Below are 24,164 nucleotides of genomic sequence, written 5' to 3' on the forward strand. Positions count from 1 at the left end.
CTCTGCACACCTTAGCTCCAACCCTAATCAAACACACATGATCCAGCTAATCAACGTCTTCAGGATCACTAGAAACTTCCAAGCAGGCGTGATTCGGAACTGGTTGGAGCTAAACTGTGCAGAGCTGTGGCCCTCCAGGAATTGAGTTTGAGACTGATGATCTAGGGGGATGTTTGTGTTGGTCTGAGGTGTTTAAACGATTGCAGCAAAAGGACCAGGGCCTTCTGTAGCTGGAATGAGCCCATAGCATGAAGTGTGTGTGGGGGGGGGGGGGGGGGGGCTTACAACATCAATCTTAGTTTGATACATAATAGGCTGCAGATTAGACGAGTTTGCCCTTCGGCTTAAGATGGGCCCGACATTTTCTTTTTTTGGATATCTGCGGGCTTGCAATGAATGAGTGAGAGAGTTTAGACCCACCATACATCAATTCCTCCATTGAAGTGAAGATGCTGGAGAGAGGGATAATGTATCTGATGAGATGGGCTGTGTCTCTGGTGTTTCCGTTGGCTTTGATATGTTGTCCTGGCTTCCCTGGTTGTTTTCCAGAAAGTGACCTTGGATGCTGAATCTTTTAGCTGGCAAGCATCAGCCGGGATAGTGTCCTTCCGCAGTGCTTGTTTTGGCTCCACGGTGTTTGTCAGTGTCCTTGTGGGATATGTCAACCACATGATGACTTGGACCCAGTGTTTGTGTGCTGAATGGATTGACACACTCTGCTGATGGATGACGGAGGGAAAAGTGGATATTGTCCTTAAGCACTGTAGCACCAAGTTTTTTTAGGTGGAGGCCATCCAGTTTAAACAGTTGTCTATGACCCCAGGATACACTGAAGTTGTCTATGAAATTCACACCTTTTATATTGCAAGATATTTGTAGCCATGTGTTTAGCCCAAGCATCCATGAAAACATATTTATTCCCCTTGCTGGGAGTGGTCCACTGATGAACGACTGAACTTTGAGTCTTCAAAGTGTTTCAAAGAGTTCACTGAAATCCTTCTTAAGGATTTCTGACTGCTCTTTCTGAGTATCATTCTTTCCCACATGGATGATGATTCGATTTGCAGCCTTGTGCTTCATCAGTATGTTCTGAAGTTCCTTGTTCACATCAGAGACCGTTGCTTGAGGAAGGCAGCATGTTGTTATAGTCCTGCTACTGATGTTTCTGATAATAAAGTCACCCACTATCGGAGTCCTGGGCTCGGCAGCGCTCTGAGCTGAATGCTGCTGTCTGCTCGAACTTGAGCGCCTGTTAGTAGTGGTGTTAGCTGCTGGCTGATCTGATCCATGTTTAATCACATTTGGGAATTCCTCACCCACATTTATTAATGCTTCAAATCTGTACTCAAGATGTATAGGGGGTAGTAGAATACCAGTATTTTGTCATAGTCAAATCTGGGGTAGAGGAAGCTACGGCAGCAATACGAGAAACCTGTGACAAGCTGATGTCTCGTGTTCCTTGATGGAGGATACTCACAGGTATTTAGTGGGTCCCCGCAATGCCAACAGGCCAGCCCAGACCTCCCTGCGGCCCCAGTGCATGGGAATGGATTGGAGAATTGGCGCGGAGAGAGAGGAGAAACAGAAGTGCTGGATTCCCCCAGGTCCAGGGAACGGAACCACTGGCGATGCTGCTCAGGGGTCCGGCCGACCTGCTGAATGATGGCCCTCTTCAGGTCGCCGAAGACCAGGAGGTTCGCCACCGGTAGCTGTTGTGCAGCCAAATGGGACTCGCCCGAGAGCAGGGGGATCAGTCGGACTAGCCATTGATTGCGGGGCCAGCCTCACGAGTCAGCTGATTTCTCAAAGAGTTCTAGGAACACTTCCGGGTCATCCTATGGTCCTATCTTGTGGAGGGGTGGCACTCCTGCTCCCCTTTCTGGGTTTTGGCACCAGTTTAGTAAGTTCGTAGGAGCAAAGGAAGAGGACAAGGGGTCGGATGGACTGCTGACAAGTTTTAATAAATGAAAAGTAATATTTACAAACACAAAATGGTGACTTTTATTCTGACACTAGCACACACTATCGCTAAACTCCTTCGGGTTCCAGTCAGCAGTCCTTCTCTCTCTCGACTGCTTCTGTCTCTCCTTGCGTTTTATACTCTATCCACGCCAATTACTGAAACAAGAAACTGGTGTTGATCATTTCGGCCCAGACCACTCACTTACCGTTCGTCTACTGATTCTCTCTCCTGCTGTAGACTTCGCTAAACCACGCCTCCCCTGCCACATACTCGTTTCTTCAAATATATACAGATGGGTCAAAGAGTACAGATACTGGAAGGACAGGGGTTGCATTTTATGTTCCAGAGTTTGAGGTGAGGAAGGCTGGAAGGATAACGGATGGTGCAATCAGTGTATATATAGCTGAGATTTTAATGGCACTAGAGTGGGTGTATGAAGTTAGACCTGATAAATCCATAATATGATCTGATTCAATGGCAGTCCTTTTGAGTTTACAATCATTGGAAACAAATAGAACTGACATTTTAACTGAAACCATGATTAGGTTATACAGTTTCTGGCAGATGAGAATAATAATTCAATTTATGTGGGTACCAAAATATGTGGGAATTCAAGGTAATGAGGAAGCAGACAAAATTGCCAAAGAATTTAAAAAAAAAAAAAAGAAAAGAAAATTAAACATTGCACTCAGTACATCAGAAGGAAAACATTTTATTTTAGAAGCTTGTAATAGGAAATGGCAGACAGTTTGGGACTCATGTTATACAGGTCGACACTATTAAAAGGTAAAAAAAAGAAAAGAAAAGCAAAATAATTCACAACTTAAGTAGAAAAGAACAAGTTATTTTCACACATTTACAAATAGGACATTCAAATCTAAATCATGTTACAAACCCCTGTTATAAGATGCTCGTTGAGAAAGGGGTCCACAACATAAAAGGAGATGCGAGGCCAAGAGCAATTTAACGGGTTAGTTCACCCAATAATCAAAATTATGTCATTAATAACTCACCCTCATGTCGTTCCAAACCCATGAGACCTCGGTTCATCTTCAGAACACAGTTTAAGATATTTTAGATTTAGTGCAAGAGCTCTCAGTCCCTCCATTGAAACTGTGTGCACGGTATACTGTCAATGTCCAGAAAGGTAAGAAAAACATCATCAAAGAAGTCCATGAGACATCAGAGGGTCAGTTAGAATTTTTTTGAAGCATCAAAAATACATTTTGGTCCAAAAATAGCAAAAACTACGACTTCAGCATTGTCTTCTCTTCTGGTCTGTTGTGAGATTTCAAAACACTGAAATTTTGTGATATCTGGTTCGCGAACGAATCATTTGAAGTAACCGGATCTTCTTCCACCAGTACACGAATCGAACTGAATCGTTTGAAATGGTTCACATAAGCATTAATCCACAAGTGACTTAAGCTGTTAACTTTTTAAATGTGGCTGGCACTCGCTTTGATTTAAAACAAACCAATATCCCGGCGTAATTAATGTACTCAAACAGTACACTGACTGAATTGCTGTGAAGAGAGAACTGAAGATGAAGATCAAGCTGAGCCAGATAACGAACAAAAGATTGACTTGTTCTCGAGTCAAGAATCAGTTGCATCGGTTTTCAGATCACCAGTAGTTCTTTCGGACAGTTCGATTCAATAAACCAGTTGAAGAAAACGGTTCAGCGGTTTGTTTCCGCTCGACGTTATGACGTCATTTGCGATGATTTCCCTTGATTCAAACCTTTGATTTACCCGCGCTCATAACATTAGCACAGAATCAGTTCAGAATCAATCACCAAAAAAAAAAAACAGTTCGGTTCAGACAGTCTGTGTGTCAGTCTGCTCCACACTGAATCACACAACACATGCGCAGTATCAACAGATCCTCGGTTCTCAAATCAGATGCATCTGACAGAAACGGTTCTTGACTCAAGAACGAGTCAATCTTTTGTTCGTTATCTGACTCGGCTCGGTGTTCATCTTCAGTTCTCTTTTCACAGCAGTTCAGTTAGTGTACTGTTTGAGTACATTCATTTCTCTGGGTTAGGGGTGCTCCGATCACGAACGGCCGATCATTAATGCACATCTCGTCAGTAAAGCCAGTTCTCTAATCAGCAGTAAATTCCCTCAGGTGCGTGATTTCACATAGAGCAGCTGTTTACTACACAGAGCCGCTGTTAACTGAGAAGATGTGCAAATAAACGCTGAAAATGACAATAACAATAAAACTTAAACTATACCAAAGTCAAAGAATATACTTAACAGACACTGACAAATAGGTCAAACCAAAAAAAAAAATCAAATCGAACACAGCTTTCTTCAACAGCTGGCTGGGCATCATGATTTGCACTGATTTCAGCGCTGCATGTCTCATTTTGGTTCACACTTCTCTTATATACTCTAGCAGGAGCCATCAGAGCAACAGGACACAGGTGTGCAGTGGCGGAGCCTAACACTCAGAAGAAAAAGCCTAATCAGATCACAAACAAACAAAAACACACAAAATACAAATACAACTCTCATAAGGCTTAAGCCATAACACTTCTCCCCCTAAAGGAAGAATTAGACTTTTAAAAAAATTATTTTTCCTTCCTTAAAAGGACAAAAGAAAACAGATTTTGAATAAAACCATAGAAAAACCTAAACCAATCCATGAGACGAAGTGTTTGCCACCACGATGTCATATCCTCTTTTGTGATGGATCTCTAAATTATTCGGCTGAACTATCAAAGCCCAACGCATCAGTCGTTGATTATGGTTATACAATTTACTCATAAATACCAACGGATTATGATCCGTAAAAACAACAACTGGACAAGAGCTGGACCCCACATAAACATCAAAATGTTGCAACACCAACAACATTGCTAAAGTTTCCTTTTCAAAAGTTGAGTAATTCAACTGATGACGGTTAAACTTAGCTGAAAAGTATGACACTGGGTGGCTGATTCCATCAGCACCCTCATGAAGAATGACAGCTCCTATTCCAAGCGCACTAGCATCCACCTCAAGCTGGAACGGACGAGTCATATCTGGGGCAGACAGCACAGGTGCACGCAAAGAAGAGATTTCGCACAGAGAATTGCCTGATTTATACATTATAGGGAAACATGACACGGGTCTATGTGATGTCTGTTTAATAGAGGAAACTGTAGAACATGTTATTAAGATATGTAAGACATATGAAATAGAAAGGAGGATCCTTAAGGAAGAATTACAAGCAGTAGGATGCAAGGAATTTAATATAACCAGCTTATTAAATTATGGTCCGAATTCAGGAAAACAAATGCACGCCATCATGAGATTTATTAACAGTGGGTTCCGGGGGGAGAGGACGCTGGCGCTGTCTGTTTGCCGCTTCTCCACTCGAGTTTTGAGTTTTAATTTGATTTTAATGATTTTATTTTAATGACTGTAACTAACTAGTACGATTCGTCAGAATTCAAACTGGGATTGTTGTATGGATCTTATCGATTTAGATGACTCCACTTGACTGGTAGCGGTTGGAAGCAAGTGCCTGAGGCAAACTTTGTATCGAACTAGCCACGGCTTTTCCTAGTTCTGCATGCATTTCTAGCGCTTACAGTTTTGTGGCGCCTACCAGGATCCACTTTTTTTTCCAGCCACATTACGGATGACATTTTGGTGCCGAGTTCTTCTTTTTCTTAACATACTGCAGCTGTGGCTAGCAGTTGACAACAGACGTGGAGTCCGTGCGGCTGGCGTAATGAACTACTCGGCCACTCAACTGATGGAATATAACAACTATAACACTCCATCATGTATATCAGTCATTAAAGAACTTGGTCTCCTTAATCGGCCTCGTTACATCCACAGAAGCGTTCGGCGAAAACTTGTTTACATCCGGTCTGGTGACGCTATCCCCTCTGTCTGCTCAGCTGTTCGCCCTGTCGCATCTCTTCCACGTCATCAGAGCGCTGACACTCTGTGGGTTAGTAACACAGGAGACACTGCAACAGCGCCACACATGGAGATGGATAGAAAACGTGGAGTGGATCACAGCCTACTTCGGCCAATACAGAGATTTACTACTTCATCCAATTTTAAAATTGAACTGTTTAATGTGCAATCGCTCACTAACAAATCCGGCTTTATACATGATCACATTCGTGACAAAAGTTTGGATATAATGTGCCTCACAGAAACCTGGCAGAAACCAGATGTTTTTTCTGTTTTAAATGAGACTTGCCCTCCTAGCTACTGTTATCTTCAAAAAGCTCGTAGCTCCGGCCGTGGTGGTGGCTTGGCTGTCATCTACCGCAGTCACTTGGATTTGTCCTTTTTGGACATCCCCGAGCTGTCCTTTTTTGAATGTCTGGCATTTAATTGTAAGCCTCCATTCCCTATGACAGTACTATTAATTTACCGGCCACCCAAATCAACTTCAAACTTCATTTCAGAGTTGTACAATTTTCTTTCAACTATCTGTGCAACCTCCTCCAATATAATAATACTCGGGGATTTTAACATTCATGTTAACAATCCTACTTGTCATCTTGCTATAGAATTTTTGCAATTACTGGACTGCTTAAATCTCAGACAATATGTTGATGTCCCCACTCACATCAAGGGGAATATTCTCGATTTGGTCATTACTGAGTCATCCCTTTTAAGCGCACCATTTGTATATGATCTGGGTGTATCTGACCATAAGGTCATTTCCATGGAGCTGTCCTTTCCGTCTTCCTACATGAAGCTTAAACGTGAAATACGTTTTAGAAATTTGAAAAAGATTAACACAGAAAACGTGACCTTAAGCCTTCAACATCTCCTTTCTTCAAATCAGACATTGAGCCGCATTTTGGATTTCCATGCACCCGTCAAAGTTAGGACAATTACGTTTTCCCGTTCAGCTCCCTGGTTCACAAGTGACCTGCGAAAAATGAAGGCAGCTGGACGTGCCCTTGAACGGTGGTACAACTCTTCTGAACTAACTGTTCATAAGCTGGCCTATCGGGATCATTAAAAAGCCTATCTGAAGTCAATCAAAGAAGCACGGTCACAGTATTATTCAAATATTATTCAAAATAGTCCTGGCAATTCCAAACAATTGTTTGCCACCATAAATCATCTCCTTAAACCCCAAAGTGCTCCTCTTACAGGAGCTACAGAAGAAAAATGTAATGATTTTATGACCTTTTTTAGAACCAGAATTGCTAAAATTTGTTCCCTCTTTTTCTGTTTCATCTCCCTCATCTTTTCCAACTGCCGATCAGCAGTCCGGTTCGAGGTTACTTTGCTGCTTCTCAGAAGTTACTCAACCAGAGGTTGAGGACATCATCAAGGGGATGAGATCCTCTACCTGTGCCCTTGATCCCTTCCCTACAGCTCTGGTGAAAGCAAATATTTCTGTTATCAGTCCTTTTATCACTATGATAATAAACCAATCAATTCAGTCTGGTCATGTACCATTTGTTCTAAAAATGGCTATAATCAGACCACTACTCAAGAAACCTACCCTGGACCCTCAAACTCTTGCTAATTATAGGCCGATATCCAACTTACCATTCCTTTCAAAGGTTTTGGAGAAAGTAGTTGCCAGGCACCTTCACGATCACCTCAAGTACAACAACCTTTTTGAAAAGTTTCAGTCTGGCTTTCGTTCCGCCCACAGCACAGAAACAGCCTTAGTGAGAGTGACAAATGACCTACTAATGACAGCTGATGCGGGTTCACCATCACTCCTTGTCCTCTTGGACCTCTCTGCAGCTTTCGACACCGTTGACCACGGTATACTTCTTAAACGGCTGCACCACTCTATTGGTCTCAATAACACCGTCCTGCGCTGGTTTGAGTCATATCTCACAGATAGATCTGAATTTGTGGCCATGGGAAGCTCTAGGTCCCGTTTACACGCTGCTAATTGCGAGGTTCCACAAGGCTCAGTTCTTGGACCTATTTTATTCATTCTTTACATGTTACCCCTCGGTAAAGTCATCAGTCGTTTGAGAATTTCGTTCCATTGTTACGCTGATGATACACAATTATACATCAAAACTGACACTCATTCATCAACTTCATCAACAATTTTATCAACAGTCACTGCCTGTTTGGAGGAAATAAGGGCATGGATGACTCATAACTTTCTCCAGCTGAATAGTTCAAAGACAGAAGCTATTCTCATTGGTTCCCCTCATCAGATCAGATCATCTTCCATAACCTGCATTACATTCTCTGGCCAGGATATTCCCCTATCATCATTAGTCACCAATCTTGGTGTCAAGTTTGATCCTCATTTAACCTTTGAGGCGCACATTAAACATCTTTGTAAAACATCTTTTCTCCACCTCAGGAATATAGCCAGACTCCGCCCCACACTTACCCTACATGATGCTGAGAAACTCATTCACGCCTTTGTCTCCTCAAGATTGGACTATTGTAACGCTCTTCTCATCGGGATTCCTAGCAAGAGCATCCAGAAACTCCAGCACATACAAAACAGTGCCGCTGGGATCCTGATGAGAGTGCGTAAATATGAACACATCACACCAATTCTTCGATCTTTGCATTGGCTTCCCATTTCTGCCCGGATTGAGTATAAAGTCTCCCTTCTCACACATCAGTGCATCCATGGCAATGCCCCCAGTTACCTTCAAGAACTCCTAACTCCACAGACTTCAGTACGTTCCCTCCGCTCCACAAATACCCACCGGCTCCGTCCCCCTAAGACTAAGTCCCGTACAATTGGGGACAGAGCCTTCTGTGCCGCGGCCCCTCGGCTCTGGAATGCTCTTCCTGAACACTTGAGGGCTCCACAAACGACAAATGGTTTTAAAAAGGACTTAAAAACGTATCTTTTTAAAAAGTTTTTCAATGTTTAAAACTTTTTTCATGTTTAATTTTGTTAGTTTTAGTTGGCAGTTGTTTTTTAACTTAATTTTTAGATTGTTTTTTTTTTTTCTGCTTTTATTGTAGCACTTTGAGATTTTCTTTAAAATGTAAAGTGCTTTATAAATAAAATGTATTATTATTATTATTATTATTATTATTATTATTAAGAATAGTGGGTTATATAATAGAATATAGGAGGGTTTGTTCATTCTTTATACACTCCATCACAGTAGGGTGCAGAATGCACCTTGGAAGTTGGTTTCCATTAAATCAAAAAGAAGAAGAAGAGCGGAGGCAATCTAAACTTGAAAAAAAAAAAAACACCACTCCTTTAGTTTTAATTTAAACATATTAATAGCTGCAGAAATGTAGTTCAGGGAAATGTGTAGCCCTATATAGCCTGCATTACAATGAAACGAAATATTATACCAAACAGTATTGCCTCTTTTTATTTTTATTTTCATTTTAACATATTATTAATATATTAATTGAATAAATACCAAAGATTACCTGTTATATTTACCCAAATGAATTATATTTAATGTTTAACGACTGAATAGACATCAGAGCCAGTGGCAAATATCAGAAGGACTAAGCGAATAAACTCAAATTTTCCAACTAAGTGTGAATAGTGTGATTTATTATCAATCATTTGATATTCTGATTCACAAATATTTGTAAATGAGTATGTTTTCTCATTTAAAAATCTTTCTAACTGATCTTGAGCGTGATCTGTAATGTGAGATGGGCACCGCCATGCTTGTTCACACTGCAGTTCAGAGAGTCCTGTCAGTCAGTTTTATAGCACAAGAATTCATCAGTTTCTCCCGAAATACAAGAAATAAGTGGCTGGTGAACTGGGACAAGAATAGAGAACATTACAGTTACTTACACTATGTGATAAAAGATAAAAAGCTTTGGGCTGACCGTCAAGGAGGACTCTTGCGACATATCTGATATGAATAAAACACATGGGCAAATTATATTTTAATAGATTGTTAGTGTTGCTTCTCTAGATGTGTTTTATAAACTCTAAATGTATTGTTTTACTAGTACTAATGTGTATTTAAATGTCTGAAACTTAAAATAAATGATGGCTGCATCCAAAATCGCATACTTCTCTACTTTATAATATGGAAAAAGCAGTATGCAACGAATTAGTATGTTTGAATATTTTGCATTCATAAAAGAGTAGGCAAGAATTGCAATAATTGTTACGAGATTCAGTTTTACGTATACTTAATTTGCGTTCTAATATCCCTACTCACCTACTATATAGTAGGGAAAAAGAGGATGTAAAGAAATAAGTATGTCCGAAACCTTAAACCATTAAACAGTAGGCGAGAAATCCCCGGATGTCCTACTGCTTCAGCCAAGATTCTGAAGGGTTCATCGATAGATACTTTTCAATCGCAGGATGCCACACGAAAGGGATAAATCGTCATCGAACGTGAAGGAGAGCAGCGACGTGGGTGTTTACAAAGGTGAGTATTATAAAACAAAACACGGTTCCCATGTGATAAAATCGTATTTGTTGAGCTACTGTAGAGTAAACTGTTGATTTGTTAAGGTGTAAAGACGCTAGCCAGTAACATAACAGTATATTTGTAAAAAACAACAACAAAACAGGTTTTATTATGTAAAGTGAAAAGCGGATCTCCAGTAAACACATGTACATCTCCAAAGTGGATTTGCATGAACCATATACATCTTAAAAACGATTAAATGTCTGTTTAATACAAGACAGAGAAATGTTAGAGAATTGCAAAAGAGCAAATCACATGAATGTTCATCTGAGTGAGAGATGTTTTTGTTATGTAGAATTCACTGTCTACATTGCTTTAGATGAATGTAAGTAATGTAAGTAAATCTACATTAAATACACATAAGTTATCTATTTAATTTGACCATTAGTATTGTTGATAAATAGTGGAGCTCTTGTGTTGGATAAAGTGAGTGAACACATCAGCATCTATCTCAACATGTAAATGCAGTATATCACAGATAAATCACAGAGGAGACTGACTCTTGTCTGGATGTTAAAGGGACAGATGAGACACACGTGTGTTTATCTGCTGCAGAGAAACTGATGATGAACGCTGCCATTAATGTCTATCAGTGAGGATACTACAGTCATCAATAAAACATCTTTCAGATAAGTTGTAGTTTATTAATAAACAGTTATTACAGCACTTTTCTGATTCTTGATTGCTGTACATTTGATGCAGATATTTTGTGGTGGAGCAGGTGACAGCAGCATCTGTGAAAAAAAAAACCTGAAACCAAAATCTAAAGTAAGATCATTCTGTTACTTCTAATACAGAAATGAAATGACACTGTGCTGTTAAAATGACTGCTTTTGTTTTGTGTTTGTGCATCTTTATAGGATCTGAAATGTGTGCAGACAGCTGTGTGCACTGAGGATGGAGAAGATGGAGTGCCATGGTGGGTGAAATGCTCCATCACTGCATCTCCTCTTGTTTTCTCATCTGGACCAGATGCTGCTGTGGTCTCTTCATCTTCAGCGACCCCAGAGCCAAGTTTGTTCTGCTGGTTTCTGTTCATACAACATTAGTCAATAAACCTAAGTTTCAGAAGTTTCTAAAGTATCATCAAATAATGTCATGAAGAATCTGAAAGTCAGGCTCCATTGACTGATACTGTATGAACACAAACCAGCAGGAGAAACTTGACCGAAATCACCTTTTGTGTTTGGACAAAGGATTGAACAGAATGAAGGCAAGTCATTAATGACTGAATTTATGTTTAGATGACCTGACCCTTTAAAACCCCAAACAGAAACTGTATTAAATTTATGCATGCATTAATATTATAGTAGTACCTTGAAGAAAAAAGCTTAAGAAATAAGGAGCTTTATTGAGCATTTGTGCCCAAGACACAAAAAAGCATTCACAAAATTCACATTTACATGTATTAATTTGCCAGACACTTTTATCTGAAGTGACTTACAGTGCTCTTATTATAGGATCTCAATCCCTCTGCAGTCACCGGGAGTAAAGACACACCGGTGGAGATTGATCCAGCAACCTTCTGCTGACCAGTCCACTTCACTACACCACAGAAATAATGAAGCTATATCAAATTAACATGCAATTGTAAAAATATGAAATTAAATTCAGCAATAAATAGAATGCTGACAACATGATATAAAGCGTTTTACTATGTGTAAATATTTTACAGGTAGTCATGCTCATGGTGAGCAGCACACAGCTGTTTGGAGCAGACACGGCAGCACATGTTCTCCTGCTCTTGTTCAGGGTTGTGTGGTCCAGCGTCTTCATCGTGGTCTTCTTCATTCTCTCTGTGCACTCAGACAAGGACTCGATGTCCCTCTCTCATCATGATCAGATTCAGTCTGACTGCAGCAGTGAGGGACCTGATGGACGGATGTGTGTTCACCGTCTGTAAACGGTCAAAAACAGAACAATGTTTGAATAAAGCTTTGTTTCATCTGTTGTTGACTTCTATTTATTTATTGTGATGGTTACTTTTATTATTTTACTTGTTTATTCATGTCTCCTGTTGTTGTCAGTAAATAAAATATAGCCTAATTGTTTCATTAACACATGCATTCATTCTTTACTTGACTGAATATTTAGATGTATTCATCTTGGCTGCATTTGTCTAGTGTGAATTCATGCATAGATATGAAAAAAAAAATACAATTTGTTTTACAAAAAAAAATAAAAATTATTAGTCACCATTTATCATTATTATTGTTGATAAGTGTTGGGGTGGGCTAGATATGCTCCCTGTGATAATCTTAATTTTTAAGTAGTATTACTTACATTTTTCAAGTGTAAAATCAACAGTCTTCTCCAAAGGCGAGATCTTCAAAAGCAGCTGATTGACGTCTCCTTTGTGCAGATATTACAAATACTGCAAACGCTGAGGAAAACCGTAAGAGGTAGGGTTGTGAAGTTACTGATGCTATGAGGTGTTTAATCAAAGCAAATTGCATCAGCACCAAAATATTTAGATAGTAAATATTAAACCTGTAGCAGTCAGTCATATATTTGTCATATAAGTTGTTGCGCTTGTTATAACGTCATAAGTCACATGATAATGTAAACATGGCGGACTGCATTCATACTCAACGAGATTTGGCTGAGGAGTACTGTACATACTCTTTTAGCGCTCGCTAAGTAAGTATTTATTGAAATCAAGTACCTACTCATTAAGTATACGATTTCGGACACAGCCATTATGTGGATAAAAAACACTGCATAGTTGTGATAATATGACAAGAGCAGTGCACCAAAGTCTCTTTAAGACAAGTCATGTCACTCGGCGGCCATCTTTGAAATGCCTCTCGGGGCATCCAAGTGCAGCTCCTATCTCTCTGAATGGGGAAACATCCCCTTTAAACATAACATAACTGTCATGAGTTTGAGTTAGTCAATGATGTTTCGTGAAATGGGGTTTTCACTTCTCTATATTTCTTTACAACTTTACTTTTAATCTCATGTTAATCTTGAATACCTATAAAGTAATATTGAATCCTTCATATCTCCCAAGGTTTTGGTTTTACAAGACTGTTACAGTTGTATTGCTTTTCTCTGAAAAGTGTTGGGCGGAGCTAAAGAGTAATGAGCAAGTGCAGCTTTTGTTTATTGATTGTCTTAACTAATTAATGAATGAAGCATGTTGATGATCGTGCTCTCGCTCTCGTTGATGAGTATATGTGCTCTTCTGGGAGAAATGCCCATACAAGGAATTCTGCCCTTCATGTTATCATGCAGGGCCATAATTGGAAAAAAAAAGAAACCTTGCCGAAACTTAAGGCGGGCATACACTGTGCGATTTCGGCAAGGTACCAACTCACACTGTACGAGTAGATCGCTTGTGATGTAAAGCCAAAGCTCATGATTTTTATGCGCTCACTGTACGGTCCGATTGTCGAGTTGCGATTTGACTGCTCACACTATACGTGAGCAATCAACCGAATCAACACTTAGGATCCCTCAGAACCCGGATGTTTGTGGCGGTTTCTGAATAAACATGCTTTCCCGGGATAAACGCACTGCCTTGGTGATATGCACAATTCTGGGTGCTGAAACGTCAAAAGGAAAAAAAAAAAGGCGTAGGCATATCTAGACGCGCAGGTGGCTCGGAGGCCATGGCCAATATGGTTTATCCATTTTGCAACATAAACTGGAGGAAAGCAGGCGTTTTCTTCTTCTTTTTTTATTTTTCTTTGCCATAACTCCACAAGTTTTCCCTCCATCACTTCATTCCACGCTACACGCCGTGTCACCATGATTTAGTTTATGCTTTCGCGCATGTGCAGTGAGGGAAACGCGGAAAATCGGTCCGTAGCCCTGTTTCAATAGTGTCAGAAATCCATCCGACCAACCGATTGCGGGTCGGGAGAGGTTAATCGCCTCTCGTTTCCTCTTGTACACTGCACGAACACTGCATGACAAACGACGCACGAAAATGCTGAAAATCCGACCCAAAGAAGAGTTGCACGAGTCAGAATTCGGCTCAAAATCGGATGAAAATCGCACAGTGTATGCCTAGCCTTATTCAAACCCTGAAGGGTTATCTTTGGCACAGAAATACTCTGTAATACAAATTAGACTATGGTCATGTTTAGCATGAGAATCCGACTCTTTAACAGTGTAAATAAGTCAGATTGCATGAATAGCATTAGACATACCCTTTAAGGCTATTTAAAAACATAGGCTTGACAGCCAGTAGTGATATCATAACTTTGCTCTGAATTTATTAACAGATGGTAGAGGACCTTCTGCCCATCCTATTAAATATGTGTAATTTTTTTTCTTAACTGGTGTTTGGTTAAACATATCTTCTGTAACACTTTTTTGTTTCTGTTTCAACTGGGGCTATTAGTTGCACATTGGAAAAGTTTCTCCATTTGGACCACTTTTCCATTCAGATGTTTAATCTGAGTTACAACCTGTGTAGATATATGTAATAGTAGATGTTTAAAGTATAGAAACTCTGGCTCATTCTGAAACACATCTCACTCTTACTCTCTTTCAGCTGCTCTCATGAGGGAATGCTGGAGTGGGTTATTTGCATAAGTTTCCTGGCACAGGTTTTTACACTATTTTTTTTATTTTTTGTTATGAAACAGGTAGGGCTGATAAAGATCTGGAGAATGATGACAGCATGCAGGTAGGCCCATAGATCAGTTTTGTGTAGATCAAAACAATACTACACATGGTTTAATATACTATATTTATTTTTTTCTTATTGCCCATTAGTGCGGTTATATGACTGAAATGTTCACTCTCTGTCTTTTTTTTTTTTTCTTTTTTTTTTATTCTGAGCAGCTTCAGGAGATGATTTTCTGATTCCTGATTCCTGATTCTTTTTACATTTACAATATAATGTGGGTTTAGAGATCATGTACACTAATAACTGTCAAATGTATTACTTCGTCAATGTAAACAGAGTTGTATTAAAGGTCCCGTTTTACACGTTTTTTTTTTTAAGCTTTGATTGTGTTTACAGTGTGCAATATAACAAGTGTTCATGTTTCGCGTGTAAAAAAACAGTATTTTTCACACAATTCACCTATCTGTATACCGCTGTTTTCACTGTCATAAAAACGGGCTGATGACTTCCTTGTTCTCTAAAGTCCCTCCTTCAGAAATACGTAACGAGTTCTGATTGGGCCAGCGGTTCCTGTGTTGTGATTTGACAGCAGCTGAGGTTGCCCTCCTGGTAACGTGATTGTTGGCTAGTTTTGAGAAGCAAGTGGGCAGGGGCATGTGCTGGAGATGTACTTATAATCACAGGAGCGTTTTTACTGACGAGATGCGCATAAAAATCGCATTCGTTTTTTTGCACAGCCCTAACATCTAGTTAGCAAAGCTAAACAGCATTGCCCGTTGTGTAATAAGTTACAGAAACTGTTAAACGCACCAACTTAAATAATAAAATACACTTACCAGTTGTGGTCCATAAACAACGCCTTCTCCAGACAAAGAGGGAACTGCTCCATCTTTCAAGAATAATATTTGTGCGAATCCGGCATTAAACTGATTGAGACTGAGGAAGCTCGCTGTCCTCAGCAAAATCTGCTGCACAGTTTTACATGTAGATTACAATTTTTAAGGAACCGAGTTAAACATAAATTGTAACCATTAAACTCCAAGTACAGCATCCCTGGGAAGCCCAAACAAAGATGATTGGATTCGAGATGAAAATAACAGCATTTCAATGGCGACAAACACAAATGCAGCTCTTCCTCTTCTCCGTCGGAGCGCAACAAGACCACGCCCCCCTGTTTGTGTATTCCTGTGGGCGGAGGTTAGTCAAATAAACTGTTTTAGTGACGTTATTACTGCAGGAACTAGAGGGGTGTAGTCCAAACGGGTCGTTTTTTGTAGGCGAATTCTGCTTGGCATTGACCTTTGAGCTTTAGAATTTTACAGATATTATTTATACTCTAACAACAACATTACACACTAACTAAAGTTTAAAACATGGGATCAAGAAGAAGGGGACCTTTAAGTTTGATTTATAGATTTGATTGAATTAGTTTTACTGAATTGATTGAGTTTTACTGAATTTGGTTTTTATTGAGTTTGCTGAAAATTATAGGAAAGATTTAGCAAAGTTTTTTTTTTTGTTTTTTTTTTGTTAAATATGTGAATGAATTTATAACAGTAACCAGCTTATACAAACAATAACAAGCAATGTTACAATGGTTTCATTTTTGTTCTGCTTTCTTAAACCTGGTTAGAACTCATTATTCAAGGTTATTTTAAATTAACAAATTTAACAAAATGACAGCTGTAATTTTCAGCAATAGGAATTATATCCATCTAGTTTTGCAAAAACTGTTATGTATCCATCTATGAAGTGGATGTCACTTTTGGCTTTACTCACTGAGGGTTGTTTTGGTAATAATTTTCTGTAAATCATCTTAGTAATAATATTATTGCATATTAAGCATTTGTTAAGCATTATACACATATTTTAATTAAATTTACCTTCTCAGCTTTATACATCAAACATTCATGATGTCAATGCAAAAAAAAAAAAAAAAAAAAATCTTATAAAAATGTGTGTAATTGTGTATGTAGCCTACTGCTGCCATTATATCACTTTTCACTTACACTTCACATAAATGATAATTTAACTTTCATTTTCAGATTCTGTTCATTTAAAAGTGAAGTGAAAGATGCATGATTTGTAGTGTGAATCTGTGAATAAAACTGTGTACCAATAAGAGGAGTAGTTTCTCTTAAAACAAGGAACGCTGTGGTTTTAAAGTACGAGGGGTCAGGATTAAGGATGTGTGCATTTTCTCTCTTTTTTTTATGATCAACATTTTATTCAGATTAATTTCACTTTCAGAAATAAATCACAAGTCAAGGTTCAAAAGAACTATGTACAAACAGATGCCATGAAGCCGTCCACTTATACAGAGAAAGAGGAAGAAAAATAAAAGTACAAAAAAATCAGTGAAGCATAGTAGGGATGTCAACTTTTCATCCGATCTAGCAGCATCTCCGCAACATTTGTCCAACTCCGAATAGTGTTGTCCTTTGCGCCGTTGAGCCTGGCAGTGGTACCTTCCAGCAAGGCAATGTCTCTAAAGTATGATAGCCAAGTGAAAGTTAAAGAAGTGGAAGGTTCTATCCATAATTTCAAAATAGTCTTTTTGGCAGTAGTACTTGCTGCTGATAAAGCCCTTTTCTGATGAGCATTCAACTGGAGACTGGAATCATCTAACAATAGAAAAAGTAGGGGATCTCGAGGTACATGTGAATGCATGATATCTGAAAAGACGGAACATACAGTTTTCCAAAAAGGAACCACCACCGGGCATTCCCAAAACATATGCAGGTAAGAGCCTACTGTGGATTTATTACATAAATGGCAGTGAGGATCAGCTCTAACCTTCATCTTATATAGTACACTAGGAGTGAAATAGGCTCTATTAATACATTTATAATGTATCATCTGATGTGCAAGATTTTTAGAAGCAGTAAAACATCTGGCCCATACCACATCCCAATCAGGCTGAACAAGACCATCCCTTTCCCAGGAGTGGATAGCTGGAATATAAGTATACTGTAATATGAGAATGGAATTATAAATCTTAGAAACTAAACCACTAGAAGGAGTATCAATGTTCAACCATTCCCACAGAGGATGAGTAAGCACATTGGTGGCCCAAGGAACGCCGTAGGCCTTTAAAGCTGACCTCAGTCTTAAATATAGAAAAAAAGAGAATCCAGGTAAAGAAAACTCTACACTTAAGTCCTGAAACGATTTGAGGCCATTACCACCATAAATGTCATTCAAAGTATGAACACCCGCATCAGACCAGATTTAAAAAACAAAGGGTTTGTTGCCGGTGCATAAACGGTTATTATGCCATAATGGAGTTGTTTTAGTATATAAGAAAGGTCCACCCATCATTTTCTCCACCTTTTTACATACATCGAGCAAATATTCAATAATTGGTCAGTAAGTTTTCTTTAAAGATTTTGAAACACCTGAAAAGGGAAGATCTTGTAATCGAACTGGATGGATAATATTCGCTTCCAGAACTCGCCAAGGAACCGGAGAATCTGAGTTAACCCAGGTTCTGATTCCTCTTATATGAAGGATAAATTATATAATCAAAATTAGGTAAAGACAAACCTCCATCTAGTTTCTTACGCTGCATCGTCTTAAGTCTGATTCTGGGTTTTTTCTTCATCCATATAAATCTAGAAATGGCTGTGTTTAGCTCCTTAAAAAAAATTCAGGTGGAGGAAGAGGCAACATGGAGAATAAAAAATTAACCCTGGGGAGCACATTCATTTTAATTGTAGATATTCTACCATGAAGAGCTAAACATAAGGGGGACCATCTATCCAAGTCCTCCTTAATCTTATTTAGGAGTGATTTATAATTACAATTAGAAATAATATGAAATGAGGAAAATATAGTAATACCCAAATAAGTAAACTGTTTGACTATGGGGATCAAAGGAGGTAAACTTAGATTCTTGTCCCGCTGACTCATTCAGAGGCATTAGAGCAGATTTATTCAAATTTATTTTATAACCTGAAAGACTACCAAATATGTTAAAAAGGCTTAAGCATTCAGGAACGGACACCGAAATATTGGAGACAAAGAGCAAAATATCATCAGCATAGAGAGAAATTTTGTGGGGGGTATTTACGCAGATAAATGGTTGTATGGATAAAGTTTGCCGTACTGCTTGAGCTAATGGTTCCACTGATTTTTATTATTATTATTATTCCTTTATTTAACCAGGGGAAATCATAAACAGAACAGCAGTCTATATACAATCACACTTATAGCTGAAGGTTTCTGTGACATATAATTTAAAATCATTAAGTGGGATAATAGTGCTTATCTTCAACTGTTTCTGCAAAGCATTCCATGTTGAAGGAGCATTGTAACGGAAGGCGATTTTACCAAATTCAGATTTTACAGCAGATGTAGTAAAAAAAAAAATAAAGTAAAGAGCAATAAAGTAATAAAGTAAAGTGATAAAGTAAAGAGCAAGGGCGATAATGGGCATCCTTGACGGCTGCCCCTGCCAAGAGCAAAAGAGGAAGATGCTAGGGAGCCTGTAAGAATCCGTGCTGAACAACCATTATAAAGCGTTTTAACCATTTGAATAAATCCCTGTCCCGCCCCCACATGATCAAGAACTTCCCAAAGAAAACTCCACTCTATCCTATCAAAGGCCTTCTCCGCGTCCAATGATATGACCGCGGAGGAGGTCGGACAGGAACTGGACCTATGAATAATATGTAGAAGTCGCCTGATGTTATCAGAGGCAAATCGATCTTTGAGAAAACCAGACTGGTCATAGTTTATGACTTTATCTATACACTTACTTAGTCTAAGGGCTAAAGTTTTAGCAAAGAGTTTTGCATCTATAGTTATTCAACTAATAGGCCGATAACTGGCGCATTATAAGGGATCTTTGCCTTTCTTGAGTAAAAGGGTTACAAGGGCTGTATTTTGGTCCCTGTGAAGGGTTCCATTTTCGATCGCAAGGAATTAGTTCTGGAGGAATTCCCTCTCTACCTGGAGCTTTATTCTTCGGCATTGAGTCTAAAGCCATTTTCAGTTCATCTAATGGCCATTTAGCATCTTAAAATGTTTTTCATCAAATTTGGAGAGGGGAAACTGTTGAAGAAAAGATACATTTTGTTGATAACTAGAGGAAGAATTAGAAGTGTATAATTGTTCATAGTAAGATTTAAAAATCAGATTTACATCTTTGGTTTGAGTGTATAAGGTGCCATCCTTCTTTATAGCATGTATATTTGCTCTGGATTCCATCTGTTTAATCCGTAACACTAATACTTTACTCGGTCTCTCCCCATTAAAATAATAAGACTGTTTTGTGTGGTGCATAATAAAGTGGGCTCTATGTAAGAGCAATTCTTTTAATTCTGATTTAAGTGCATTTAATTATTTTTCTTTTTGTTGGCAGTGAGTATTTTTGAGATCCTGTTCCACCACCTGAACTTGTCTCTCTAATTCAATTCTACGGCCATTTCTAGACCTCTGACGAAATGAGGAGAAAGCAATGCATTTCCCTCTAATAAAACACTTTGTTACCTCCCATAGCACTTGAGGGTTATTTGTCGAACCCTTATTAAATTCAATAAACTCTACCAAGGAGGTGTGTACTTGTGATAAGAATTCTTGGTCAAGAAGTAGAGATGTATTAAATCTCCAACGATTGTTTCCGGAGGAAATAGAAAATGGGAGAAGATACAATGTAACCGGCGAATAGTCTGAAAGAAGAAGGGGTAATATATCAGTGTCCTCAACAAACGGAATGAAAGCTGGTGATATGAGCAGGTAATCAATGCGAGAGTAGGATTTATGGCAAGCTGAGAAAAAGGTATAGTCTTTGACAGCCTCATTCCTCAATCGCCATATGTCACACACGTTGACCTGTTTAATAAAATCCTTAAATAACTTTGAAGAGGTCTGATCCGAATGCGATATTTGAGATCTATCAAGTAAGGGATTTTGCACAGCATTGAAGTCGCCTCCTATGACAAAGTAATAGTCATTCAAACTTAGTAAAATACTGACTAGATGTTGATAAAACCCACTATCATTTTCATTGGGAGCATAAAATAAACGCGCATTTAGTATTGGACCATGTACCAAGTATACAAGTAATACGACCATCTGTATCACTCCTAGTGCAATGTAAGGAAAAAGGAAGACGCCGGGCCATCAAAATCAAAACTCCTTTTGATTTCTTATCAGAGGAGGAAAAATAAACTAATTTATAATATCTATTTTGAAATCTATGCACATCGCAAGTTTTCAGATGAGATTCCTGTATTAGTGCGACAGAGATCCGTTTAGATCTTAAATAATCCATGCATTTAGTTCTCTTAATGGCGCCATTTAAACTGTTGACATTCCAAGACATTATATTAAGAGCCATAATTCAATTGAATTACTGTACATTTTACTAATTAAGAAACTAGAATTAGTTGACTTGTAAGGATAGTTCATGGCATCTGAAACTATAAGAGAGCAACAACAAGAACGGAACAGAAAGGCAGTAAGCAGAGAGTGAGAACAAACTCTCCTACCTTCCATCACAACAACATTGTCTGGATACGTGGCCAACATAACAGAGGATCACCCGAGTCCAAGACCAACTAGGTGTCACAGTACACTAAAGTGGTGCTCAGCATAGTCGTGATATCAGTCTCCATCTTCTCCTGGAGACAGCGCACTGTTATCCGTTAACATTTCCACTGGTGTGCTGTAACGTAAGGGCAGAGGCGCAGCAAGTGCCTGTTGCTGGTCAGCAAAAGCTTCCACTTCAGCCGGCGTTTGGAGATGAGAGGTTGATCCGCGGTGCATCACCTTGATCGTGGCGGGATATTTCATGAAGGAAGAGATCCCGAGTTGTGTGAGTGTTTCCTAGACTGATTCAACTCGCGTCTTTTCATGGCGGTTTGATTGCGAGAAGAGAAGCGAACTGCCCTTGTGTATTATTTGTCCCGCGGCTCGAGCTCCCTTGAGGATAGCGTTCCTGTCCTGGAAGCGAAGCAGTTTGAAGATTAGAGTACGCCGGGCTCTTTCTGTTGCTGTCACCAGTATACAGGGTCGGTGCCACGAGGGGGCCCCAGGGGGCCTGGCCCGGCCACCTAGGTTACTGTGCCCCCTCACCTCTAGTCAGCACACCACCTTCAGGCGGGCGACACACTGGATGCGTGGCGCAAGCGTCTCAGTAGCGTGGCGTGTTGGTTTTTAAATCGGCTCCCATGTTAACAGGTTAGAGCTTACAGACCGACTGCGTGAGACGCGCGTCTCAGCCGCGGCTCGGAAAACGCGTGCATGCTAGAAATAGAGCCCGACGCCTATTTTTACCGCGACACGCGCGCGTGCTGGAAGCGTTTCCAGGCAAAATATAATAGGAAAATGTGTTTATATGTAATTTTGTACATAAATACAAATGAATTCCTGATATTTTGATATTTGAAAGGCTACAGGTTGACATAAATTCAGATATAAATGTAATTTAAAAAATAAATAAATAATGATCGATTTTCAAATATTGCACCTGTCAAACAATCTATTTCGCCGTCAATACTTTTGACGGTGTCCTTTATCAGTAGGCGTAGGTGTAGGTGTGTAAAAAAAGTCGATATTGTTGTCATGAAGACAAGAGCCTTGGTCTGTCATGGTCTCCCTCCACAGACCACAGCAGCAGCGCACCAACGCTACGCCACTGGTTGCCACCCTAGGTTCTTTTTTTGCTCAATCCTGCCAATATCACTCTGCAAGGAGAGGATACAGACCTTTTAGCTGAGATGAAACTTGTATCTTCACCTGCCGAATGTGTGCGCTATCTCCGCAGCGAAGATTAATTCTGCATTCTCTGTGACACAGTTACAACAATCACAAAAAATACACCTGTTTCAGCAAAACGGAGGCGACAGGTAAACAAGAACCTGACGGAATATGTAGTTGAAGAAACAACTGGAGCCCACATCATTGATAAAGTGGAGCTACGCAGGCTGTACTTCAGTGCTTTGGATCAGTGGCGTAGCCACCTAAAAATAGATACAGAATTATTTTTTATTGTCTCAATAAAAAAATGTTTAATTAACTTGGATATTGTTGTTTACTTAGAAAATATAAATATTTTTAAAATCAACCCTTTCACGCGTAAGTTCAAATATTTTAAATGACCCCTTGTTTCCATGGTGACGCGTCATGATTGTCACGTGACACACAGCAGCCACAATAACTAACAGATATATCGCTATTCGTTTTATTTAGTTTTTCATTTTTTATTAAAATATATATGCAAACTTGCTTACCATGTCAACTATCTGATATTCCGATTCTTCTTTATAAATTATCTTGATCTATAACGAGATGAGCGCTCAGCCGGATTTAACGTACAGCACTTGAATTCCCCAGTTTCTCCTGAACTACATGAAAGTAAGTGGCTGTTGAACTGGGCGAAGAATAGAGTAAACTTTATTGTTCTGCTATGTGTGTCTGATATATGACTAAACACGTCGGCAAATTACATTTGATTCAATAGTTTTTGCTGCTTCCATAGACATATGTGTATATTTTACAAACTACCAATGTTTTATTTTACTAGTGATTATGTATATTTAAATGTATGAAACCAAAATAAACATTATGTGGTTGAAAACACTTCATATTAATTGTGATATATGACAAGCTCTGAGCGCGTCCGTCTCTGGCTCAGTGCCAGCCAACGCGCGAAAGCTGTTTGAATCTGGCAGTTCTGTGACGTCAATGAACATTCTAAATCATACTCTCAGGGGCGCAGAAATAAGAATCCAATATATGGTGCAATAATGCTAAAAATGTTAAAATGTAATTTACATTTTAAGTTATTTTTGTTAAAATATATCTGCTGTGGAGGTATGCCCCCCCAGTGACACAACGAGGCCCCCTCATTTTGTATGTCCTGGCGCCGACCCTGCCAGTATATATACGATGCACCCTGTCGATTTTGATCGGTTTGTTTTTAAGTGACGGGATCCACCGTGGTAACTGCGCTTGCATGAATCCTAAGGCATCGCTGCCTTCTTCCCCTTCTGCAAGGCCGACAAGACGAATGTTACATTGACGGCTTTTATCTTCTAATCTCGCCATTTTGTCTTGAAGTGTGTCAACGGTTAGCTTAACTTCGGGCGAGTCTTGCTTAACTTTCGGAACAGCTGTCTGGATATTATCAAAATTATTACTGATCAGTCTCATCTCTTTCTCCAGCGATCCAATTCTTTCAGCGATCGGTTGAAATTCCTCCTTGATTATTTCTCGAATGACACCGAACTGTA

At 39.3% G+C, this 24,164-nt stretch overlaps 1 protein-coding gene and 1 long non-coding RNA gene across 3 annotated transcripts in view; both read left to right on the forward strand.

Annotated features, from left to right (window-relative positions):
• si:rp71-81e14.2 (uncharacterized protein LOC100002239 homolog) overlaps positions 1 to 24,164 on the forward strand; it is an 81,113-nt gene that overhangs the window by 17,965 nt on the left and 38,984 nt on the right. The window contains exons 4-5 of one of the 2 annotated variants that reach the window (XM_052558364.1): positions 14,942 to 14,982; positions 15,141 to 17,012. The exons of the other annotated variant lie outside the window; for it this stretch is intronic. Coding sequence (XP_052414324.1) covers positions 14,942 to 14,982; positions 15,141 to 15,153 — 54 coding nt within the window. The 3' untranslated portion in view covers positions 15,154 to 17,012. Of the gene's footprint in view, positions 1 to 14,941; positions 14,983 to 15,140; positions 17,013 to 24,164 lie in introns of those variants that run through there. 2 annotated transcript variants of the gene reach the window in all.
• On the forward strand, positions 10,000 to 12,294 carry LOC127959300 (uncharacterized). The gene is made up of 3 exons (XR_008154236.1): positions 10,000 to 11,111; positions 11,204 to 11,933; positions 12,019 to 12,294. It is a non-coding gene; the product is annotated as an uncharacterized LOC127959300 (long non-coding RNA).

Source organism: Carassius gibelio, chromosome B6 (assembly GCF_023724105.1).
Source record: "Carassius gibelio isolate Cgi1373 ecotype wild population from Czech Republic chromosome B6, carGib1.2-hapl.c, whole genome shotgun sequence".
Taxonomy (NCBI): Eukaryota; Metazoa; Chordata; class Actinopteri; order Cypriniformes; family Cyprinidae; genus Carassius; species Carassius gibelio.